Consider the following 24,442-nt stretch of genomic DNA (forward strand, 5'->3'; position numbering starts at 1 on the left):
ATAATAACTTTATTTATATGAGATTTTTATCACCTGTGTCAAGACCTTAATCAGTAACAAACTCCCAACTCAAACAGTGTTTTTATGAGGAAAGCACCATCTTATGCAGTGGTCAGTTTACTCAGCTGTTTTCAGAACTGCCCTGGGTGAAAAACTGGATTGCCTTGTTTCATGCATGGTAGACTTGGTTCTCCAGGACACAGGAGCAGCATAGCAGAAACACCCAGGAGTCCACTCTAGCTTCTGCTGGGTTGCCTTGAACAGGTTAACTCCCGTCTCCAAGTTTCTGTTTAATCATCTGTCATGCAGCAAAGCCAATGCGCATGGAGCTGTCAGGGGAGCACAGTCAGGGGTGCAGGAAATATTGGTTTGGTGTATGCCTTATCCTGCTACAGCTTAACAAAGGCCTGTTCACTAATTGGGTAACTGAGAACTGCCTCTGGTTAATTGCACAGCTAGAGAAAGGGATCCCGCTTTGTCTGCTGGGTCCATTTAGAATTATAACTTGCCCATTGTTTGATGGGGGATCCTGTAGCCAAACAAATGAATAGTTAATTTAAAGTCAGACAACTGGGGCTTTTTGCTTTAGGTAGAAACCTAATTCCCAGACGATCCATATATTATGTATAGACTGCCTTGACCTGATTCTGTTCTCGGCACTCAGGCTAGGGCCCAACACAGGAAAATCCTGGAAGGGCGAGGGAGCATGAGAGATAGGGGCGGGGGTGGATGACCCAGTTTAAAGCTTTCCTCTCACACTGCAGTGATGAAAAGTCTCCAGGCCATGAGAGTTACATGCTCAACTTGATTCTCTCCATCAAGAGGATATTACTATGGTTACCTACTGCTATAAACCCAGAAGGGAATCTTTCCTGACTGCTACTACCGGCAGAGTATCTGAAGTTTTTAAGATTAAAGATCTGTATTATTCGGGGTTCTCTAGAGGGACAGAACTAATAGGATATATATATATATCCTATTAAAGTTTATTAAATATTAGCTCACACAATCACAAGGTCCCACAATAGGCCATCTGCAAGCTGAGGGACAAGGAGAGCCACTCTGAGTCCCAAAACTGAAGAACTTGGAGTCCGGTGTTTGAGGGCAGGAAGGATCCAGCACAGTAGAAAGATGTAGGCTGGGAGGCTAGGTCAGTCTGGTCTTTTCATGTATTTCTGCCTGCTTTATATTCTAGCTGTACTGGCAGCTGATTAGATGATGCCCCCTAGATTAAAGGTGGGTCTGCCTTTCCCAGCCCACTGACTCAAATGTTAATCTCCTTTGGCAACACCCTCACAGACACACCCAGGATCAATACTTTGCATCCTTCAATCCAATCAAGTTAACACTCAGTATTAACCATCACAAGATCATTTGACACGGTATAGCTACTTTGGAAAGCAGTGTGCAGTGTCCTGTAAAGTTAAACATATCCTCACTGTATGAACCAGCCATCCCATTTCTAGGTATTCACTCGAGATAAGTGAAACATGTGTTCACACAGAAACTTGTCAGTGATGTGCTCCTAGCAGCTTTATCATACTAGTCCCAAATTAGAAACAATTCAAATGCCCTTCAACCGGTGCATGGATTAGCAAACTGTGGTACACCCAAACAATAGAATTCTACTCAATAACAACAAGAACTGAGCTCCTGATACAGCATGAGTGAATCTCAAAAGCATCACGCTAAGTGAAAGCATCCAGAGAAAGCTGCAAGACTCCAGGAATATGAAATTTAAGAAAAGGGAAAACTTTGATGACAGAAAGATCAGTGTCTGCCAGGAGCTTGAGGGTGGTAGAAGGATTAAGATTAGCCGCCACAAGATTAAAAATTATGGTTTAGGAGTCATGCAGCTGGAGGCTACAAGATTCTGACCCTCCCTAAAATGCTCCTAAGATCAGTGCTTGAGATATTTTGCAGACCCTGCTCTTGATGGATCAGCTGGCACCACCCAGATCAATAAACTGGCTCATCTGATCTTGTGGCCCCCACCCAGGAACTGACTCAGTGCAAGAAGATAGCTTCGGCTCCCTATTATTTCATCCCTGACCAGTCAGCACTCCTGGCTCACTGGCTCACCCCACCCACCAAGTTATCCTTAAAAACTCTGCTCCCCAAATGCTCGGGGAGACTGATTTGAGTCATAATAAAACTCTGGTCTCCTACACAGCTGGCTCTGCATGACTGTCTTTCTCTATTGCAATTCCCCTGTCTTGATGAACCAGCTCTGTCTAGGCAGCTGGCAAGGTGAACCCCTTGGGTGGTTACACCATCTCATCCTCCTGAGTAGCTCACACTACAGACACACGCCACCACACCTGGCTAATTATTTTTGTATTTTTTGTAGAGACAGGTTTTTACCATGTTGCTCAGGCTGGTCTCAAACTCCTGAGCTCAAGTGATCCTCTCACCTCAGCCTCCTAAAGTGCTAGCATTATAGGCGTGAGCCACTGTGCCTGGCCAGAATTACTGTTGTTATTATTATTATAATATTGAGACAAGATCTCAATCTGTACCCCTGGCTGGGGTGCAGTGGCACAATCTCAGTTCACTGTAGCCTCGACTTCCTGGGCTCAAGTGATCCTCCCACCTCAGCCTCCCAAGTAGCTAGGACTACAGGCCTGCGCCACTGCACCCAGATAATTTTTGGGTTTTTTTTGTTGTTGTTTTGGGTTGGTTTTTTTTTTTTTTTTTTTTTTTTTGGTAGAGATGGGGTTTTTTCATGTTGCCCAGGCTGGTCTCGAACTCCTGGGCTCAAGCAATCTGCCTGCCTCAGCCTCCCAAAGTGCTGGGACTACAAGCATGAGCCACTGCGACTGGTCAAGGAATTATTCTTCATCATGACTGTGGCAGTGGCTACATGAGAATATGTTTGCCAAAACTCACCAAATCATACTTAAAATGTTTTATTTTATGTAGATTATGCCTCAATAAAGCCGATTTATTTTTAATGATGTGACTTGCGTTTATCTCTTAGTAAAACCTGAGACTAGTGAAGTCTACCTGAATTCGTTCTTAGACTCATTTTCTTGGCAGGTCAGTGGGCTTCAGAAAAATTCCGGCCAGGTGCGGTGGCTCACACCTGTAATCCTAGCATTTTGGGAGGCCAAAGCGAGTGGATCACCTGAGGTCAGGAGTTCGAGACCAGCCTGGCCAATGTGGTGAAACCTTGTCTCTACTAAAAATACAAAAATTAGCCAGACGTGTTGGCATGTAATCCCAGCTACTCGGGAGGCTGAGGCAGGAGAATTTCTTGAACCCGGGGGACAGAGGGTGCAGTGAGCCGAGATCACACCATTACACTTCAGCCTGGGCAACAAGAGGGAAACTCATTCTCAAAGAGCAAAACTCGTTCTCACTTAGCTTCTAAGTGAGGCTTCTAAAACCAGAACTTTATATGGTGTTTTCTGCTTCAAGAGTCCGTAGAATCAAAGCCAAGAAAGAAATTCGGGGCCATTCCTATGATCTGAAGAGCGGCACACTGAACCACCTGGTGGGGCTAGAGGGGACCCAGGAAGTCCTCCAGACACCCTCCATGTTGGTGCTGAACTTTTAATCTTACCACTTCCTCTGGATTAAAAATTGCCTTTCCAGAGCATCCCATGTTTCTTGCCATCAGAACAATAATAGTTATCAGGCTTCTATGGCCGGGCGCGGTGGCTCAAGCCTGTAATCCCAGCACTTTGGGAGGCCGAGACGGGCGGATCACGAGGTCAGGAGATCGAGACCATCCTGGCTAACATGGTGAAACCCCGTCTCTATTAAGAAATACAAAAAACTAGCCGGGCGAGGTGGCGGGCGTCTGTAGTCCCAGCTACTCGGGAGGCTGAGGCCGGAGAATGGCGTGAACCCGGGAGGCGGAGCTTGCAGTGAGCTGAGATCCGGCCACTGCACTCCAGCCCGGGCGACAGAGCGAGACTCCGTCTCAAAAAAAAAAAAAAATAATAATAGTTATCAGGCTTCTACCACTTTATTTGAGCCTCCTGATAACCTTGGAGGATGCTGCTGTGATCATGCCCATTTTATAGATAAAGAAACCAAGGCTCGGAGAATTTGGTTGGAGTTTCCAGGATTACATAGCCCTGAATTAACCTAAATGGGACCATATTATTATTATTTTTATTTTAGAGACCAGGTCTTGTTCTGTTGCCCAGGCGGGAGTGCAGTGGCATGCATCGTAGTTCGCTGTTACCTCATATTCCTGGCCTCCAGTGATCCTCCCATCTCAGCTTCCTGGGTTGCTGGTACTACAGCTGTGTGCCACCACATCCAGCTAATATTTTAATTGTTTTGCAGAGACGAGGTCTCACTATGTTGCTCAAGCTGGTCTTGAACTCCTGGCCTCAAGCAACCCTTCCACCTTGGCCTCCCAACGTGCTGAGCTTGCAGGCATTGCCTCCATGACCTGCCAAAATTCTCTAAAGACTAACAGCTGTGGGTCTCCTGTAGCACCCTAATAAGTGATTAAATTCCAAAGTTTGACTATATAGAGTTCAGGTTGACAATTCTGAAACAATTTCAAACCGCAGGTATTCCCCGTGGCTCACCGTGGCTGTGGAAAGGCCTCCCTCCAGCCTCCATGGCCTGTCTGTTCAGGCAGTTGTGTGGTGGTTTTTGGAGGATGCAGGTCCCAGAGGCAGGCTGCCCAGGTCCACCTGTGACTACACCACGGACAGGCTGTGTGGTTTGGGGCAGATGACTCAGCTTCTCTGTACCTGAGTTAACTCATCTATAAGCAGGAGCCGAGGTTAGCTCTATCCCTCAGGGCTACTGTGAGGATTAAATGAGACAATACACATTAAGCACTGAGATCAGGGTTTAGCATGCAGGAATTGTACAATACATGTCTATTGGTTTTGCTTGTTTGTCTTTGTTTTATTTATTTTTTGGTTTGTTTTAGACAGAATCTCACTCTGTCGCCCAGGCTGGTGTGCAGTGGTGCAATATTGGCTCATTGCAACTTCCGTCTCCCAGGTTCAAGCAATTCTCCTGCCTCAGCCTCCCAAGTATCTGGGATTACAAGCACCTGCCACCAAGCCCAGCTAATTTTTGTATTTTTAGTAGAGACTGAGTTTCACCATGTTAGCCAGGCTGGTCTCAAACTCCCGACCTCAAATGATCTGCCCACCTCGGCCTCCCAAAGTGCTGGGATTACAGGTGTGAGCCACCGCGCCCGGCCTTTGTCAACTGTTAAGAGTGAAAGAAATGGTAAGGAAAAAGGGAGGACAGTGGAGGGCCCTGGGAGCCTCTCAGCTTCTCCCAGCTCTCAGCAGCAGATGGGAGGGGAAGGGGCTAGCAGAGAGCAATTCAGCTCTGGGCTGTCATGGGGACAGCAGGCTTCTGGGCAGGGTCTGAATTTATAGCCACATGTATAAGGCAGTGATCTCTTCCATTAAGGGGTGGAAATAGAGCACAGAATCTCCTATATTAGGGCTTTTGTTCAAATGTGCAAACTCAGGGCCGTGAACTGTACACTTCTCTTTCCCTTGGCTGTCTGGTTAGAGAGGGAGCAGCCATATCTGTACACCGCCTGGCTCAGGGTGGGCGTTGGCTCAAGCCATCCAATCAGAATCCCTCCGCGGGAATTTTGAATTGGGCCCAGAAGAGGCCAGCAGCATTCTGCTTATCTCTTGGATGGAAGAAAGATAAACTTGGGAGCTGCTGACTGAGGCCATCGGCTGCTGTATTTCCTGGGAAGCCAGGAAAACCAGTCTGCAGGGAGAGAGAAGGATGACATGGAAACAGCATTGCCGGTGGTGACTTCTTGGGCTCCCAAAGTCCCAGCACCATTCTTAGTTCCTGAGGACCAACTGCATCCTTATGCTTAGATTCCCTAAGACACCCCTGAATCTTTGTAATAGAAATCCCCTTTTGTCATCAACCTGTCCCCCGTTGTTTCTAGTAATCACAACCACAAGAATCTGAATTAAAGCAACCTGGGGCAAATTGCTTCTTCTGTCTCCCCACAGTGTGACTTTTGGTCACCCTCCCAGCTTCTTCAGCCGGATGGGGAGTGTCCTGCAGGCAATACCAGTTGACACAGAAAGACAGTCTCCATCTCCCCCCAATGCCCCAGTCTCCTGCTGTCTGTTCTTGTGCAGCCTTCTCACCGTGCAGTCTTGTCGCCCACACATAGAGATCCCTAGTCAGGCCCCTCCTGGCTGGGTCTCTCCAAAGTAACCGAGCCTTCCTGGTCCCGCTTCCTCTATCTGCCTTCTGGAGTCCCAGCCTCTGGATCCAGGAGTCTGTGTGTCGTGTCTCTCAGACGGTAGTTGCAGGCTAGCAGGGGCCTTCAAAGCCTTCTGGTGGCAGGGCAGTGTGGGAAGATGTTTTGAGGAAAGACAGATTTTCAAAAGCTCTTAAGAGACTGGATAGAAAGGGTACTGGATTAGGAGTGGAGACTGGATTCTGGCCTGGCTTCTAACTCGCTGTGTGGCTTTACGCTTCATTTTCTTCAGCTGCAGCATGATGGAATTAGGCAAGATCAAAGCTTTCCAGGGAGTCCTTTGGAGGTGCCTTGGCCATGGCCTTGGAACCATAAGGGGAGAAGAGATGGCACCTGGGGCCCTGCTTCTCTTCACTCAGGGCATCCCCCCTTGTAGGTGTTTCACACATTAAGCATCCTGGAAAGATCTTTGTCTTAGCCCAGGTTTCGGAAGAAGCAGAGCAGGGCAGCGCATACGCTAACACTGTATGGGGGAGTGCGCTGGCTGGGAAGGGGAAGTGAGGACAAGGGGGAGTGAGAGAGGAGGAGAGAGGGCACACAGGAGAGTGCGCTGTGGAGCTGGCCACCACTCCTGTCCGGATGGATGCTAGACCTTATAGGACCTTCTTTATTATTTATTTATTTACTTATTTTGAGACGGAGTCTTGCTCTGTTGCCTAGGTTGGAATGCAGTGGCGTGATCTTGGCTCACTGCAACCTCTGCCTTTTGGGGTCATGCAATTTCTCCTGCCTCAGCCTCCCAAGTAGCTGGGATTACAGGCGCACGCCACGACACCCAGCTAATTTTTGTATTTTTAGTAGAGACAGGGTTTCACCATGTTGGTCAGGCTGGTCTTGAACTCCTGACCTCATCTGGTTCACCCGCCTTGGCCTCCCAGCGTGCTGGGATTAAGGTGTGAGCCACTGCGCACGGCCCAGGACCTTATTTAAAGTGGCTATGTGAACTGGAACTTAGGCCAGTCTGTCCAGAAAAAGGAAGAGAGAAAAATTTATTTGCTAATCCCTGTCTCTTGCTGGTCAAAGTTCACTTCATGGAGTGTCCAACACTCCTGCACTTCTGAGGTCAAGGGTGTGGGGTCAAGGGGAGAGGAGGTGCAGTTGACTTCTGCCTGGGTGAAGTCAATTGTCACAGCAGCTGGACAAAACAAGTGGCAAGGAACTGGAAGACTGGTGTGTCTAACGCATCTTAGGCGGTACATTTAAAATTATCTGATACAGGCCTGGTGCAGTGGCTCACACCTGTAATCCCAGCACTTTGGGAGACCAAGGTGGGCAGATCACGAGGTCAGTAGATTGAGACCAGCCTGGCTAACATGGTGAAACCCGTCTCTACTAAAAATAGAAAAATTAGCCAGGCGTGGTGGTGCATGCCTGTAGACCCAGCTACTCGGAAGGCTGAGGCAGGAGAATCACTTGAACCTGGGAGGCAGAGGTTGCAGTAAGCCAAGATTGTGCCATTGCACTCCAGCCTGGGTGACAGAGCGAGACTCCGTCTCAAAAAAAAAAAAAAGGATCAGATACAGCTATGATTGAAAAGTAGCAGGAATCTCTACTGAAAGAAAAGTCAAAACCACCAAGATGCATAATATCAAAGGACCTTCTCAGCTGAAAGATTTCTTGATGCTGGTCACTGAAATTGCAGCTCAGAGAGCTTAGACTAGACTCCCTTCTGATGTGCAGGGCCCATGTTCTCAGATAATCACAAACAAGATCCTGAAAATGTGTACCCCTCAGTTTAACTCTATTCTCCTCACCCAAGTTTCCATGCAACTTAAAGAGCTAATGAAGATGGTGTTTTTAAAGTGTCCTGGTGAGATGGGAAAGGGAGGGGGCTGATAATCCCACCGGACAGGGAGAATTCTCTCTTGTTCATTCAGAAAGGCCCGGCCCCTGCCAGGCTGGACTCCCCTCCACTCAAGGGGCAGCAGCAGACTCCAGAAAGAAGGCAGATGTGTTTGTATTTAAGGCATTGGAGGATTAAATGAGCTAGAAAGGCTCCCTCCACACAGCCTCATCCTCTGATGGCTGGAAGCCCACCTGTGAGTGTTATTAAATCGATGATGACATCATGGGCACTGCATGCCCCTCCCTCTGGAGCCCAGCAGGCTTGCAAAGCCTGCAGAGGATAAGAAATTGGGGTCAGAGCGGGAAGCCTCAATCCTTCTTCTCTGGTGTATACCGAGATCGATGTGTAGATCAGATTCACCAGAATTAAGTCTGGGGCCTGGTCTGAGTGCTGTCCTTGGCTGACCCTTGGGCACACTACTTCAGCTCGGGGCCTAGGTTTTTCTCTGCTGCAAAACAGAGACATCGCCTGCTCTCCTTGTGACCTGGTGTGGATCAAATGAAACAAAGAAAGCTTTAAAGCAAATGTGTTCTTCAGGGGCCTGGGGTGGGAACTGAGGTGTGGCCTGTGGGCTGCTAGAGCCCAGGATGGGGCTGATGGAAAATGACTCCCAGGCAGGCAGCCCTAGCCTCCCACAGCCAAGAAAGGACATGCAGGTTCTGACCAAAGGGGAAAGAAATAAACCCAATAAAAATCTCCCAAGAAGAAAGACAGGAAAGAAAATAGCCTAGAAATAGGCATAACTCAGACCCCTCACAGTCTGGGAAGCAGACCAAAGATACTGGCCAGGGGAAGGCCACATTGCATTTGCATCTGAGGCACATCCCTTCCATGAGGCATATCGCTTCTGCAGCGACTTGAGGGCTGGGTGAGAGGAGGCAGGACTGGAGACCTGCATATGTAGCGTGTGCCCGGTATAGCACGCGGATGGTGGGGGAGAATGGAGGGTAGCTGCAGTTGTTCTAGTGAGGGGGCTGGGCTGCTGACAGAGACCATGGGAAGGAGAGAGTTTGTGACGTTGAGAGTGGTGTGGAAGGTAACCTTTCTGTGGAAGGAAACCTTAGGTCCTGAGAGGGGCTATTGTTAATAACTAGTCCACCAGTGCCGGGCTCTCTGCTAAGGGTTTGATTTAGTCATCACAGCCCCAGTGTAGTAGATGCAATAGGCATCTTCTTGTTACAGATGAGTAAACTGAAGCTGAGAGGGGTTGAGCCATTTGCCCGCGTCACAGCTAGTTCAAAGTGGTACCACTAATGAAGTCCTGGCAATCTGACCTGCAGGCGGTTCTCAGGTTTGACCCTTGGTTCTGTTTTTCACTTGAGGACGCTGTCCCCTTAGGTTCTGTGTGTCATGTACGCTCCGGTGATTCAGGAGCCTCTCCGCTGGGTTAGTTCCCAGGTTTCACCTCAGCTTCAGACCACCGGTCCAACAGCCTCCCTGATCCACCTCAAGCTTAATGCGTTTAAGGATGAATCTTTATTTACACGAAATCTGCTCCAGCCCACTTCCCGGGGGGTGCCTCCACTATCCACCCAGGGGCAGAATCCGGCCACTGCCTGAACTCTTCTCCCCTCACCCCCCATATCCAGGGACCCAGTCACCGTACCTCCCAGGCTACTCTAGATGTCGCAAACTCGCTCTTTCCCACTGTCACCGTCAGCAACCCCGGCCCCTCACTAGAACATCTGCAACCCACGTGCTGCACCACGCGGGTGTTACACGTGCAGGTCTCCTGTCCTGCCTCCTCTCCTCCACCCGCAAGAACAAGGGAAATCTCACATCACCCTCTGCCCCCGGGATCATGAGAGTCAGCTTAGTCCAGGTCCCTACCCCGCCCCAGCCCAACACCCAGGCCTCAGTCACCCTAGGTAGAGATTCCCGTACCCAGGCAGGCAAGGGACCCCAACACATCCCAGCCCTCTGGTGGTCACGCGCACAGCCCGGACAGGCCATGTTTACCACCCCTGGGCGAGGGCGCCACACTCCGCCGCGCCTCCCGGCCTCCCCTCGCGGAGCCCGCCCCGCCTCCCTCCCCTCCGCCCCCGCGCCTCCCTGTTCTGCCCCTCCTCTGTCTTTGCCTCACCCTCCGTCTCTGCCTCCTTCTCCGTTCTGCCTCCTCTCCGTCTTGCCTTCCTCTGCTCCTTGCTCCTCCCTCCGTCTCCTCCCTTCTCCGTCTCTGCCTCCTCTGTTCTGCCCGTTCTGCCTTTGTTCGCCCGACCGTCTCTGACCGCCCTGCGTTAATTTGTGATCCGCCGTCTCTCGCCGAGCTGATCCGGTCTTTCGAAAGGCCCACCGCAGCTCGCAGCACCCGGGAGCGGCAGGCGGCCCGGGCGCGCAGCTGGGCGCCTCCTTCCTGCAGGCCAGGTGGGCGCGCGCCGCGGGGAACGGGCGGGTTACGCGCCTGTGCACTGGGGGCTCGGGCCCCGCCACATGACGCTCCTAGGGCTGCCGGGCAGGAACCTCATGTGAGGCGCGAGCCGGGGCGGAGTCGAGCGCTGGGAGCTTGGAGGCGCGCTACCCTGGTGGCGGCGCCCCCGCGTTTCCTTCTTCCCCTGGGGAGCCCGGGGCCCAGCGAGGCTCTGCCTCCCCGCTTCGCGGCTGCTCGGGTGGGAGGAGCCCCCGCCCGGAGTTTGGGGTTTTCCGCCCCTCCCGCGCTCCCCTGCGACCCGGGCCGGCGCCGGGACAGCCGCTGCGCTGGGAGAGCTCTCCAGGGGGATGGGGACACACACTTAGTCACTCGGGCCCCCAACTCATCCGCAAGTTCCGGGCGCCACCTCCGCGTTCTCGGGGTCCTTCCAGCCTTGAGTAGGACTTGATTCTGCAGTTAATCAGGAGGCTCTCTGCTTGACCTGGGGCACCCAATAATGTGCGAATGTAATGGAAGAGACAGCGGAGAAGGGCGGAAGCTCCCGTCCAGAGAATGAATGAGGATCCCTTCTCAGTTTTTGGTTTATCTGGTTGGGACGAGCAGAGCTCCATTCTACCTTCGTCCCGTTTTATTGACCAGAAACATTCACTGCATTCAGCAGGCATTCTTTATGCGCCTGTGGTGTGCCCAGCTCTGTGGGAGTGAGAGCCCACGTGGGAGTGAGAGGTCATCTTGGAGGGCTTCATGGAGGAAGTGGCACTTGAGCTGAGTCTCAGAGGACTTGGTAGGGGACCCAGGGAAGACAGGCTGTTCCGGCCAGGGAAACAGTAGGGAAAGGCAAGGAGTTTAGTGGTGTTGGAGTAAAAGAAAGTGACAGGAGGATGCAGACTGATTGTGAAGGGTCTTTAATTGCAGCAAGTCTAGGACTCGAGTGAGGGCCTAGAGTGCAAAACTTAGGGGTAGGCGCACAGCCGTGACAGTGAGTGCCGCCTCAAATGTTGGGCCCTGGGGGCCTCGCTTGTCTCACCCTAGCTCCTGTCCTAGGTGACAGGTTAAGCATATAGTCTTTATCCCATAGGCACTGGGGAGTCGTGGGAAGTTTCTGAGCACTGGCAATGCGCAAAGTCCTTGTTAGAAGTTTTTGGTACGACCTGGGTGAAGGGAGAAGTCTGAGCGCTTGAGCTAAGGGATGGCTCCTTTCTGCTGCTGAGTACATGGGGGCTGAGCAGCTGTGGACGGTGTCCGTTTTCACTTAGAAAAAATGTACTGACCATAGACCGCGTACTGTAGCTCACCTGTCTCCCTCGGCCTGTGAACTAAGTATTATTTTACTGATGAGGAAACAGGCTCAGATGGTCTGAGGAGCCTGACTGGCTGAGTCCGCGGGCTGTCTGCCCCGCACCGTGTCCAGTGGTTTCATCTCTGCTGTGGCCTCCACCCAACCCATTTGCCAGCTCTCCTCTTCCAGGGAGCCCCTTCTGCCTGTGGAATGTCTCTGTTCTGAACCCTCGCCAAGTTGGGGGTCACTGACTGCCCGGAACTGTGACAGCCCAGTGGGAACAGCCTGTGGGTCTCAGATATGGTCACCCCTTTATCTCCTATGTGGGGCTCCCATGTCTAGCATCTTACTCAGTCTTGACAATGAGCTGCCAGATGTCACTTCCAATGTACAGATGGGGAAATGGAGGCCCAGAGAGGTTACGTCATTTGCTGGCAAGAACCAGGGCCTAAACCCAGGGTTTCTGACGTATGGGCTCTGCTCTTACAACTCCACTTTGGCTGCTAAGGGGTGATGTCCCTCTTCTCCTGTGTGAGCTCCCCACTAACCAGGGTGTTCCCAAGGGGGTGGTGTGAGGCATGAACTCTCTGTCTCCCAGGGTGTCTCTGCCCCCCACAGCGTGGCCTCAGCCCATTCCCAGTATAATTGCTGCTCAAGACAGTAGGCAGAATCATCCTGTCCAGTTCCTAGGATGCTTGGATTTCCTCTGCTGCATCTATGCTTTGCTCACTGCCTCTTAAGGTAACCCATTCCAGCTTCCACCTGCTTTGTTGCCAGTTTTTGTATTATAATGAAAGTATTATAACTAGGCCGGGCACCATGGCCTGTAATCCCAGCACTTTGGGAGGCCAAGGTGGGTTGATCACTTGAGTCCAGGAGTTCAAGACCAGCCTGGCCAACATGGAGAATCCCCATCCATACTAAAAATTACAAAAATTATCCAGGTGTGGTGGCCCATGCCTGTAATCCCAGCTACTTAGGAGGCTGAGGCACCAGGATCCCTTGAGCCTGGGAGGCGGAGGTTGTAGTGAGCCGAGATCGCACCACTGCGCTCCAACCTGGACAACAGTGAGACTCTGTCTCAAAAAAAAGAAAAAAAAAAAGTATTATAATTAATGCCCATGATAAATCCAATAACAAAAGCTTCAAGTTTTAAAAAGCAGCAATCCCTGTCCCACCCTTCCCTGGCACCAGAGACAATCACCTTAGCTTCTTTTAGCTGTTTTTACCAGAGTCAAATTCGTATTTTCAAATAATAGGCTTGTAACAATAGCAAACACTATGTAGCACTTTCTGTGGCTCAGGCCCTGCTCTTAAGTTTTTGCATATATTAATTAAACCACGACCCTTGACATAGGATCTACTGGCCAGGCGCTGTGGCTCATGCCTGTAATCCCCGCACTTTGGGAGGCCGAGATGGGTGGATCACGAGGTCAGGAGTTCAAGACCAGCCTGACCAACATGGAGAAACCCGGTCTCTACTAAAAATACAAAAATTAGCCAGGCATGGTGGCGTGCACTTGTAGTCCCAGCTGCTCGGGAGGCTGAGGCAGGAGAATTACTTGAACCCAGGAGGTGGAGGTTGTGGTGAGCCGAGATTGCACCACTCCAGCCTGGGCAACAAGAGCGAGACTCCGTCTCAAAAAAAAAAAAGGAGATATAGGATCTACTATTATCTCTATTTTACAAATGAGGACATCGAGGCCCAAGAAGTTAAGTGACTTGCTGAAGATCTGGTTAGAAGCAGAGCTGGGATATGAACCCAAATAGACTCCAAAGTCCACACTCTTTTTTTTTTTTGAGATGGAACCTCGCACTGTCACCCAGGCTGGAGTGCAGTGGCGCGATCTCTGCTCACTGCAACCGCCGCCTCCCAGGTTCAAGCGATTCTCTTGCCTCAGCGTCCCGAGTAGCTGGGATTACAGGCATCTGCCACCACGCCCAGCTAGTTTTTTGTATTTTTAGTAGAGATGGCATTTCACCATGTTGGCCAGGCTGGTCTCAATCTCCTGACCTTGTGATTTGCCCACCTCAGCCTCCCAACATGCTGGGATTACAGATGTGAGCCACTGTGCCCAGCCAAGTCCACACTCTTAAAAACTATACTCAACTGCTATTTCTTGGTTTATTTTATTTTATTGTTTTTTTGAGATGGAGTTTCACTCTTGTCCCCCAGGCTAGAGTGCAGTGGTGCGATCTCTGCTCACTGCAACCTCCACCTCCTGAGTTCAAGCAGTTCTGCCTCAGCCTCCTGAGTAGCTGGGATTACAGGTGCCTGCCACCACGCCCAGCTAATTTTGTATTTCTGCCTAGATGAGGGTTTCACCATGTTGGCCAGGCTGGTCTCTAACTCCTGACCTCGGGTGATCCACCCGCATTGACCTCCCAAAGTACTGGGATTACAGGCATGAACCACTGTGCCCAGCCTTTGATTCCTTTTTAAAAAAATGAAAATTTTAAAAAAATTAGCCGCAGTGGCATCTCATGCTTGTGGTCTCAGAACTACTCAGGAGGCTTTTATATGAGACAGCCACTTGGAGGCCCAGCTGCAAGGAGCTACATGATTGTACAGACTCCAGCCTGGGCAGCAGAGCAAGACCTTGTCTCAAAAACTAAAAAATAAAAAGAGGATTATTAATCCCTTACCCTAAACTTTAGCTTTCATCACCCTTTCCTACAATTTCTGTCCTCTGTTTTCATGTTATCAAAGTAGACTATAAATTCCATGTTTTAAACCATAATTATCTCTATGCTTCATCTAGATTTTAGACTCTCAAACATTGAAAATTAATATATAATGTGTATTTTATTTAAGCCATGTATTTAATAAATATTGTTCTAACAGAGCCAAATAATGTTTAACAGTTAAATTTGCTTTCTTTTCTTTTTTTATTGATCGGAGTCTCATTCTGTTGCCCAGGCTGGAGTATAGTATGCTAACTGCTCACTGTAAGTCTACTCCGGTTCGCACCATTCTGCCCTCAGCCTCCCAGTAGCTGGGACTACAGGCTCAGCTGCCACGCCTCTTGGCCACTTTTGAAGTTTTAGTAGAGATGGTTTCGACTGCGGTTACCCAGGGATGGTCTCGACCTCCTGACCTCTGGATCTGCCCGCCTTGGCCTTCCCAAAGTGCTGGGATTACAGGCGGAGCCACCGCACCTGGCCTAAATTTGCTTTCTCTTATGTTGCTTTGTTTTGTTTTTCTTGGAGTTTCTAGTTGCCTTTCTTTTTTTTTTTTTTTTTTTTTGAGACGGAGTCTCTGCCAAGGCCTGTGACTGAGCAGTGGCACGATACTGGCATACTTCATAAGCTCTGCCTCCTGGCTCATGCCATTCTCCTGCCTCAGCCTCCCACGCCCAGAACGCTCATTAATTTTTTTTTTTTTTTTTTGAGACGGAGTCTCATTCTGTCACTTCAGGCTGGAGTGCAGTGGTCGGATCTCAGCTCACTGTAAGCTCCTCGCCTCCCGGTCTACTTCATTCTCCTGCCTCAGCCTCCCAGGAGATGGGACTACAGGCGCCTGCCACCTCAGCCTCAAAGCAGGTTTTTTTAATATTTTTTAGTAGACGGGGTTTCACCGGGTTAGCCAGGATGTGGTCTCATCCTGACCTTGTGGATCTCACCACCTCGGCCTCCCAAAGTGCTGGGATTACAGGCTTGAGCCACCACTGCCCTGGCTAATTTTGTATTTTTACTGAGACAGGGTTTCCCACTGCCAGCTGTGGATGGCTCAATCTCCTGACCTCCTGATCCTTCACCCTCAGTCACTAAAGTGCTGGGATTAGGCATGGTTTCACCATGCCAGTCTAATCTTGATTTGCAAGCTGGTTGCTGAGTATCCACTCTGTGCGCCTGCTTTTTTTTTTTTTTTGGCGATAAGCTCTTACTCTGTCACCCAGGCTAAAGTGCAGTGGTACTGTCATAGCTCACTGCAGCCTCGACCTTCCAGGCTTAAGTGATCATCCTGTCTCAGCCTCCTGAGTAGCTGGAACTACAGATGTGTGCCACCATACCCAGTTAATTTTAAATTTTTTTTTTTTTTTTTTTAGATTTTATTTATTTATTTTTTTGAGATAGTTTCACATTTATTGCCCAGGCTGGAGTGCAATGGTACAATCTCGGCTCACTGCAACCTCCGCCTCCCAGGTTTAAGCGATTCTCCTGCCTCAGCCTCCCAAGTAGCTGGGATTACAGGCGTGCACCACCACGCCTGGCTAATTTAGTATTTTTATATAGAGACAGGGTTTCACTATGTTGGCCAGGCTGGTCTCGAACTCCTGACCTCAGGTGATCTGCCCACCTCAGCCTCCCAGAGTGCTGGGATTACAGGCGTGAGCCACTGGGCCCAGTCCCCCCTCTTTTTTTTTTTTTTTTCCTGTCCTACTAAGTTAGGCTGGACTAATGACAGGGATTCTCATTGGCCGAGGTGCTTCCTGAGGTGGAGGAGAAGTAGTCACCGAGCCTCTAGTGTGTGCTAGGTATGCATAACTTCCAGATACACACATCTAAGTGTTCATGCTTTCAAAATCCCTTTATTCCTCTTACCGAACATCCTACTTTTTGCCCAGTTTGGAGGTATCAGAGCAAGAAACTGAAGGCTGTTATCTCTTTCACCACCTAAATTCTCTGGGCCTGGAGGTTATCACTGTCTGCTTTTTGAGGCCTTACCCTGATGGCCACTGAGGAAGGAGCTGGGTGGGGCCTCTGTTGGTTACTCGTCTCAGACCACTGAGCAGTCCTTACGGTTACTGGCTGTCTCCAGTCTGAAGATCCAACCGCCCCTCCCTTCTCTTTCTCTGGCTCCAGTAAGCCAGGCATCTCCGCTCCATGCAGAACCTTCTTCACTTCCACCTCCAGGCCTTTACCCTGCTCTCCTGCTTTTCTGCCTAGTTAGATTCATCCATCTGTGCTTTGAGGCTCCCTTCCCTCATGCAAGCTTTGTGTATTGCCCTAGGCCACGCTGATCCCTTTCTAACTTGATCTCCTGATAAGCCTAGTAATCAAAAACAGAATAGCAAGCTGTTGGCTGGGCATGGTGGCTCACAGCTGTAATCCCAGCACTATGGATGGCTGATATGGGTTGATTACTTGAGCCCAGGAATTTGAGACCAGCCTGGGCAACGTAGTGAGACCTCACCTCTACCAAAAAAAAAAAAAAAAAAAATTAGCTGGTCATGGTGGCATGCACCTGTTGTCCCTGGAGGTGTGCAAGTAATTGCAGGGACTCTGTAAAGAGGATTTGGACTCTGCTAGGGAGGTGGGTGAGTTGGGAGAACCTTAAAGGTCACCCCTGTTCTCGAGGGTCTAGATGGGAGAGTACAATTCCAGCCCCATTATGCCAGACTGAGTTGGCGTTGAAGTGCTCCCTGCAGTGCGCTGGTGGGGCTTTGGGAAAAGCTTCATCAGGGAGGGCTTCCCAGAGGAGGCAGCACTGGTCCTGGAACTTCACTGCATCTGCGAACAGCAGATGACCAACTGTTTAGTGAGAAGGACAGGCCTCCAAAGATGTGTGGTGAGGCGGTACCCCACTTCCTGTGTCTCTCACATCACCTTGCTTCTGCTGGCTCCTCAGGTTCCACTGTGGCCTGCTGAGAAGAGGAGTACCAGCAGCTCAACCTGACCTCCTCATGGTGCTGGAATCAAGGGAGCAGGAGGCCCTACCCATTTCAGTCTCTAAGGCCCATTTCATTGGAGGGCTCTGATTGGCCCAGCTCGGTCACACACCCATCCCATAGACCCATCATGATGGACTCAACTATGGGATGGAGGTTAAAAGTATAAGCTCAGGAGCCCTATCATTTGGGTTCAAATCCTTAGCTCTGTGACCTTGAGCAAGTTATTGAGCCTCTTGGGCCTCAGGTTTTTGATTTGTAAAATGGGGGTAATATTTCAGCCTTGAAAGGTTTCTGTGAGGATTAAATGAGATAATATATGTAAACAGCTAACAGTAGTGCCTGGAATACAGTAAGTGCTCAACTGAGGTCAGCTGCCATCATCCATCCATCATGTTTCATGCTTTTCAACCACGACTGCATCCTTTGCCTTACTTGATTTCCTCCATCATTCAGTAGGGGAGAAACCCCAGCAGTTACACCTGTTCAGCTGTTTCCTTCCTGAATCACAGGGAAGCTAAGGTCGGGGCAGCTGAAGTCCACCTTCCCCTGGACCGCAGGGCCAGACCCCAGTATTTCCAGCAAAACCCTATCCCTAGAACTCAACTGTGTGTGCCTCCTCCTGTCCTCAAGTCCCCAGACCTCTTTGTGGCTAATCTCAGGGGAAGATTTTGGTGGAGGAGGAGAGAAGAGCTGACCTCTCTCGTCTGGTTCCTTCCCAGGCATGGCTCTGTCAGCGCTGATGAGGCTGCCCGCACAGCTCCCTTCCACCTCGACCTCTGGTTCTACTTCACGCTGCAGAACTGGGTTCTGGACTTTGGGCGCCCCATTGCCATGGTGAGTGTGAAATGGTGCACAGGGCCCCGACCAGCACTGAGGACACTTATTGTGACTTGAATTTGCCGAGTGACCTTAGACAAGTCACTTCTCCTTTATCGCCCAGTAAACTGAGAGAATAGGCCTGGATGCCTTCATATCCTTAGCTCTATGACTTGGCCCGTCAGGCAACTGCCAGCAAGTGGGGGGGGGGGCCTGAAGAGTCATACTGTGCCCTGACTCCTATGGGGGAACTGGTGGTCCTAAACAGTCATATTATAATACTGTAACCCCCTCTGGCCTGTGTCTGGAAGCAGGTGAACCAGGTTGAACCAAATCACTAAGACAGACAAAGGAGTATGGGAAAGGAAGTGGAGCACCCCCGCCATCCGCCCCCACCCCCCACCCCCTGTCCTTCCCTATTACCTTGGGATAGTATTATTTTTTCTGGAGTTGAAGCACATAGGCTGATTTTGCATATTATATATGACTGAGCCATGGGTAATTTTTAATGCCATCCAGTGAAACCATCCCCTGCCCTCCAAGGCTACTTAATCCTTTAGTATCCAGTGGTGGCCTCCACAGAAGAGATTAATGCTGGGAGGGCACCAGTGCCCCTTGCTTGTAGTGGGAGGATGGATGATAGATAGATAGATAGATAGATAATTGATAGATGATAGATAATAAATAGATGAACGTGAAGAAAATTAAGTGAGGTATCACCAGGGGTCAAGTCATTATTTGGTAGTGGGGGCACAGTGTGACTATTCATGGCCCGCAGACCCCTCCCACCCAACTTGCTGGCAGTTGCCTGAGGGGCCACAGTCATAGAGCCAAAAGATATGAAGGCATCCAGGCCTATTCTCTCAGTTTACTGGAAGATAAAGGGGAAGTGACTTTTCGAAGGTCACTCAGCAAATTCAAGTGTAAAAATAACGATATCCAATGCGGAAACTGGCACTTTGTAACGTCTAGTGATCATGCCAATTAGCAAAGACCTTTTGGGGCCAGGCATGGTGGCTCATGCCTATAATCCTAGCACTTTGGGAAGCTGAGATGGGAAGATCACTTGAGCCCAGGAGTTTGAGACCAGTCAGGGCAATATAGTGAGACCCCGTCTCTACAAAAGATTTGTAAATTAGCTGGGTGTGGTGATGTGCACCAGTAGTCCCAGCTACTCAGGGCTGAGGTGGGAAGATCTCCTGAGCCTGGGAAGTCGAGGCTGCAGTGAGCCGTGATCATACCACTGCACTCCAGCCCGGGCGACTCAGTGAGACTCTGTCTCAAAAAACAAAACAAACACAAAGCAAAGCCTTTTTGGAAAGCAGTAATAATTCATAAGTAACAACTTGGCAAGATTAGTACTTAGAATAGTGCCTGACAGAATAAGTGTTCAATGCATTTTTATTGAATGAAATACAGCAAAGTTAGAATAGTGGCTAACATCGAATGCTTACTCTGTTCTAAGCTCTTGATATGTTTCAGTTTATTTAATTCTCATATCAACACTATTGCTAATCTCAGTTTTACAGATGAAACGAGAGAGAGAGAGAGAGAGAATAAGTAACTGGCTCAAGGCAAGCACAGAGGCCAGCATCTGCCCAGGCATTCTGGCCCCAGAAACCCTTCCTGACGAGGTTGAATTCTCTGTCACATAAATATCCAGAATCCTAATATATTCATCCCTGCTGACCCAGTAATACCCTTCCAAGAATCTGCCCATAAGGATATAATCAGCAAGAAGACAGCAGCGTCCTCTAACTCAAAGATGTTCATTGCAGTGTTTATAATAGCCAAACCTTAGAAGTGACTTGAGTGTCCAGCATTAGGGACTGGGTAAATCAGTTTTGCTATGTTCAGTATAGAGAATGTTTCCTGGCCATTAAGCAGAAATTATGGATACTATAGAGCAACCTGGAATATTTAAGGAGAAAAAAGTTCCTAAATGACACGCAGACTGACTAATTGCAGTTCAATAACGAGCTTGTCTACCTGGGATCAAAGACTTGATGGGCGTAAAGAGAAGCTGTCCTGGCAGTGCTGTCAGGGAGTGATGGTGGGTGCTGGTTCTCCTTCCTGCAGACTTTTTGAAGGTTGCCTTTTAAATGTGGAAAAATAAGAGGAATTGAGCCAAGAGTTGGGGCATCTGGTTGGGTTTGTGTGTGACCTAGAGCAAGTCACTGTCCTGGGCTTCATTTCTCTCCTGTCCAAGAAGACTGGTTGGACTGGCTGCTCTGAACCCTCTTCTAGCATGAAGGAACCACATACTGGGGACCAGAGAAGCTGCCCATCAAACTGGTGCTCTGGGGAGAGGGAGAGATGAGGCCTGGAGTGGGCCTCACTCACTAGGACCCAGCTTCTACTGGCATAACAGGGTCTCCTGTTGGGCAAATCACTTCCCTCGTCCTGCCCAGAGCTACTGTGACCACTGTAACCCCAAGTAGAACTTGGTGGAGAGTAGACATTTGAAAAGCTCATATATAAGCTAGAGATTTTCAAATGTATGCATAATAGTTGCAAATTTGTAATAACTAAAAACAAAAACATTTACAAGTTATTAAAGTAACATGTCATAGATGGAACATAGTTGTAACATAAAGAAGTGTTAGACTCTCCCTACCCCGTTCCTGTCCCACTGCTGACAGTTTGGGGAACATCCCTTTCACTCTTTTCTCTGTTCATACAAACACTTATATATATCCTTTTCCCTTCTAACCATGATGAGATTTTGCTTTATACTTTCTTTTGCAACCTGCTTGTTTTCCTTTAGAATATATCATATGGTGGGGCATGGTGGCTTACACATGTAATTCCAGCACTTTGGGAGGTCAAGGCAGGAGGATCGCTTGAGGCCAGCCCTGGCAACATAGCAAGACCCTGCTTTTACAAATAATTTAAAAATTAATGGGGCTTGGTGCCTGACACCTATAATCCCAGCACTTTGGGAGGTCGAGGTGGGAGGATCACTTGAGCCCAGGAGTTTGTGACCAGCCTGGTTAACATAGGGAGACCTCATCTCAATAAAAAAATAAATAAGAAAAAACCAGAATATATTACAGATCTCTCTCCATGTCAGTACATATAAGGTGTCATTTCTGTTAATGGCTAGTTAACCTTCCATGGTTTAGAAGTACTATCAGGGATTCAACTGGTCCTGTTTGATTGAAGAGTCAGCCTACTTCTGGTATTTTGCTATCACAGAGTATTTTAGCAAGTATATATATGATGTAGGTAAAGAGATACACACATGCACACTGAGTGAGAGAGAGAAGGAGAGAGAGATTGAGATTGCTGCATTCTGTGAGTTTTATTTCTGCAGGTTTAGTTTATCCAATATGGCATTTCTGTGTTAAGAGAGAACCATCTAAATCCTTCCTTGAAACTTGTGGGCATTACGTGTGTTTTCGATCAACAGAGACTAGGAGTACAGTCTGGGGGTTGTGAAATGCTTTGACCCTGCATAGGGGTTTTCATGCTGGCCTGGACAAGGCCAGGGCTCAGAAGAGAGAGCATTCCAGAGGGAGGAACTGCCCCTGGCCTGCCTGCCTCTCTCTGGGAAGGTAGGGAAGGAAGAGTTGAAGCCACTTTGTAGAGAGAGCATTCTTATTTTCTACTTTGTCTCCTAATGTGTACTTTGAACCTGGTTTGGAAGCAGTCCCTCCACACCAGGGCCTAGCAGTCAGGAGACTGATCGTGGAGTGCCAGAACCCAAAGGGTCCAAGTAGGCCCTCTGGGCCACCTCTCTTGTGTTATCGATGGGGAAACTGAGGCCCAGGGAAGGGAAGGATTAGCCCAGGGTCCCCCAGCAAGTTGGTGCCACAACAGAGTCCCTGAGAAGCCTACCAACTCCCAAGCTGGCATCAGGGTCATTTATTTGGTATCTGCTGGGTGAGGGGCACAGGGTCAGGCCTTGCCTGGAATCGCGTCTGCTGTGTGTCTGGGGACAAGTCTGTTACCTCCTCTGGGACTCAGCTTTCCTGTCTTGATAAACCTTTGTCCCAGGGCTGCCAAGAAGGTCCAGCGATCACAGAAAGAATTAAGTGTACATGATGGGGGTGGGGGGTGAAAGGGGTGGGGGTGGGCGGCATTAGGGACAGACTCCCTTGAGGCCTGAGGGCCATGTGGGGCTGTGCCCAGGTGAGCCCGTTCTTCTATTTGCTCCCCAGCTGGTATTCCCTCTCGAATGGTTTCCACTCAACAAGCCCAGCGTTGGGGACTACTTCCACATGGCCTACAACGTCATCACGCCCTTTCTCTTGCTCAAGGTACTGTCCCAGGTCCCCCACTCTCTCCTGTCATCCCCATTCTTTGCACACCTGGCAGGAAGGTGATGCTAGGCCCGGTGTCCTGACTCAAGCATGCTCCTGCCTGCTGCTGGGGGGTGAAGGCTGTGGCAGAGCAGCATGTCCAGGGCCTGGGGCCCAGGGGAGGCGGAGCTGCCGGTTGCTGGGAGGGATGGAAAATACGCCCCCAAGGAAGGGCTTTTGATTTGAGCGTCAGCCTGGCGTGCCAGCGGGGGAAGCAGAGAGGTGTTCAGGTAGAAGGACCTGAAGACAAGGCTGAGCTTGGGAAACCATAAAACATTTGGGGAGGCTGAGGCAGGAGTGACTGGGGGTCCAGGGAGAGGTCAGGGACCCACTGGGAAGAGAGGAAGAAGCCAGGTGGCAGGAGAGGCAGCAGCAGCCGCTGAACTCCATCCTCCACCCTGGAGAGCCCTGAGATGTCACTGGGAGCAATGTTTATGAACCACATCATTGCACTTTGCCAATAAAGGCTTTAAAACTACTATAGATAGGTTGAGCATCCCTAATCCAAAAATCTGAAATCTGAAATGCTCCAAAGGAGTCTGAAACTTCTCACCGGCATGATATCATAAGTAGAAAAACTCCAGCCATGAGTGGCTTGAGCCTGTAATCCCAGTGCCTTTGGGAGGCCGAGGGTGGACTCACTGAGGTCAGGAGCGCCCAAGACCAGCCTGGCTAACATGGTGAAACTGCATCTTTACTAAAAATACAAAAAAAAAGTAGCCGGGCATACTGGCAGGCACCTGTAGTCCCAGCTACTCGGGAGGCTGAGGCAGGAGAATCACTTGATTCTCAGCCGAGATCATGCCATTGCACTCCAGCCTGGGCAAGAGAGCGAGACTCCATCTCAAAAAAAAGAAAAAGAAAAAAATACAAAAAACTTAGGGCCAGCACAGTGGCTCACACCTGTAATCCCAGCACTTTGGGAGCCCAAGGCAGGCAGATCACTTGAGGTCAGGAGTTCGAGACCAGCCTGGCCAACATGGCGAAACCTCATCTCCATTAAAAATACAAAAAAGTTAGCCAGGCGCGGTGGTGTGCGCCGGTAGTCCCAGCTACTTGGGACTCTGAGGCAAGAGAATCACTTGAATTCAGGAGGTAGAGGTTGCAGTGAGCCAAGATTCCACCACTGCACTCCAGCCTGGGCGACAGAGCGAGACTCCGTCTCAAAAAAAGAGAAAATTCTACACAAAAGTGCTTAACATAAACTTTGTTTCATGTACAAAATTATTTAAAGTGTTATATAAAATTACCTTCAGGCTGTATGTATAAGGTATATATGAAATATAAATGAATTTTTCCAGGCATGATGGCTCACACCTATAATCTCAATACTTTGGGAAGCTGATGCAGGAGGATCGCTTGAGGCCAGGAGTTTGAGACCAGCCTGGGCAACATAGTGAGACCCTGTCTCTACAAAAAATTTAAAAATTAGTTGGGCACAGTGGTGCACACCTGTAGTCCCAGCTACTCTGGGGGCTGAGGTGGGAGGATCTCTTGAGCCACTATACTCCAGCCTGAGTGACAGAGTGAGACCTGTCTCAAAGAAAAATGAAACAAATGAGTTTCATGTTTAGACTTGCATATGCATTCCCAAGATATCTCATTGTGTATATGCAAATATTCCAAAATCCAAAATCTGAAACATTTCAGATAAGGGATGCTCAGCCTGTATCCTCATTTACTATCACCATCTTTTTTTTTTTTTTTTTTTTTTTGAGACGGAGTCTCTGTCGCCTAGGCTGGCGCAGTGCATGCTGATCTCGCCTCACTGCAGCTCTCCACTCCGGCTCACGCATTCTCCCCATTTCAGCCCTCCCAGGTAGCTGGGACTACAGGCTCTCGGCCACTACCGGGCTAGTTTTTTGTATTTTTAGTGGTGAGACGGGTTTCACTCATGTTAGCCAGGATGGTCTCGATCTCCTGACCTCGATCCACCTGGCCAGCTCCCTCCCAAAGTGCTGGGATTACAGGCAGGCTTGAGCCAC

The 24,442-nt window shown here is 49.5% G+C and overlaps 1 protein-coding gene across 1 annotated transcript in view; it reads left to right on the top strand.

The window, feature by feature from the left end:
• Positions 1-323: 323 nt before the first annotated feature.
• CLN6 (CLN6 transmembrane ER protein) overlaps positions 324-24,442 on the top strand; it is a 43,340-nt gene continuing 19,221 nt past the window's right edge. Inside the window, exons 1-6 of the mRNA XM_003901108.3 lie at positions 324-422; positions 9,414-9,590; positions 9,736-9,943; positions 10,343-10,439; positions 18,057-18,171; positions 22,317-22,415. Coding sequence (XP_003901157.2) covers positions 324-422; positions 9,414-9,590; positions 9,736-9,943; positions 10,343-10,439; positions 18,057-18,171; positions 22,317-22,415 — 795 coding nt within the window. The remainder of the gene's footprint in view (positions 423-9,413; positions 9,591-9,735; positions 9,944-10,342; positions 10,440-18,056; positions 18,172-22,316; positions 22,416-24,442) is intronic.

This window comes from Papio anubis, chromosome 7 (genome assembly GCF_008728515.1).
Source record: "Papio anubis isolate 15944 chromosome 7, Panubis1.0, whole genome shotgun sequence".
NCBI classification, from domain to species: domain Eukaryota; kingdom Metazoa; phylum Chordata; class Mammalia; order Primates; family Cercopithecidae; genus Papio; species Papio anubis.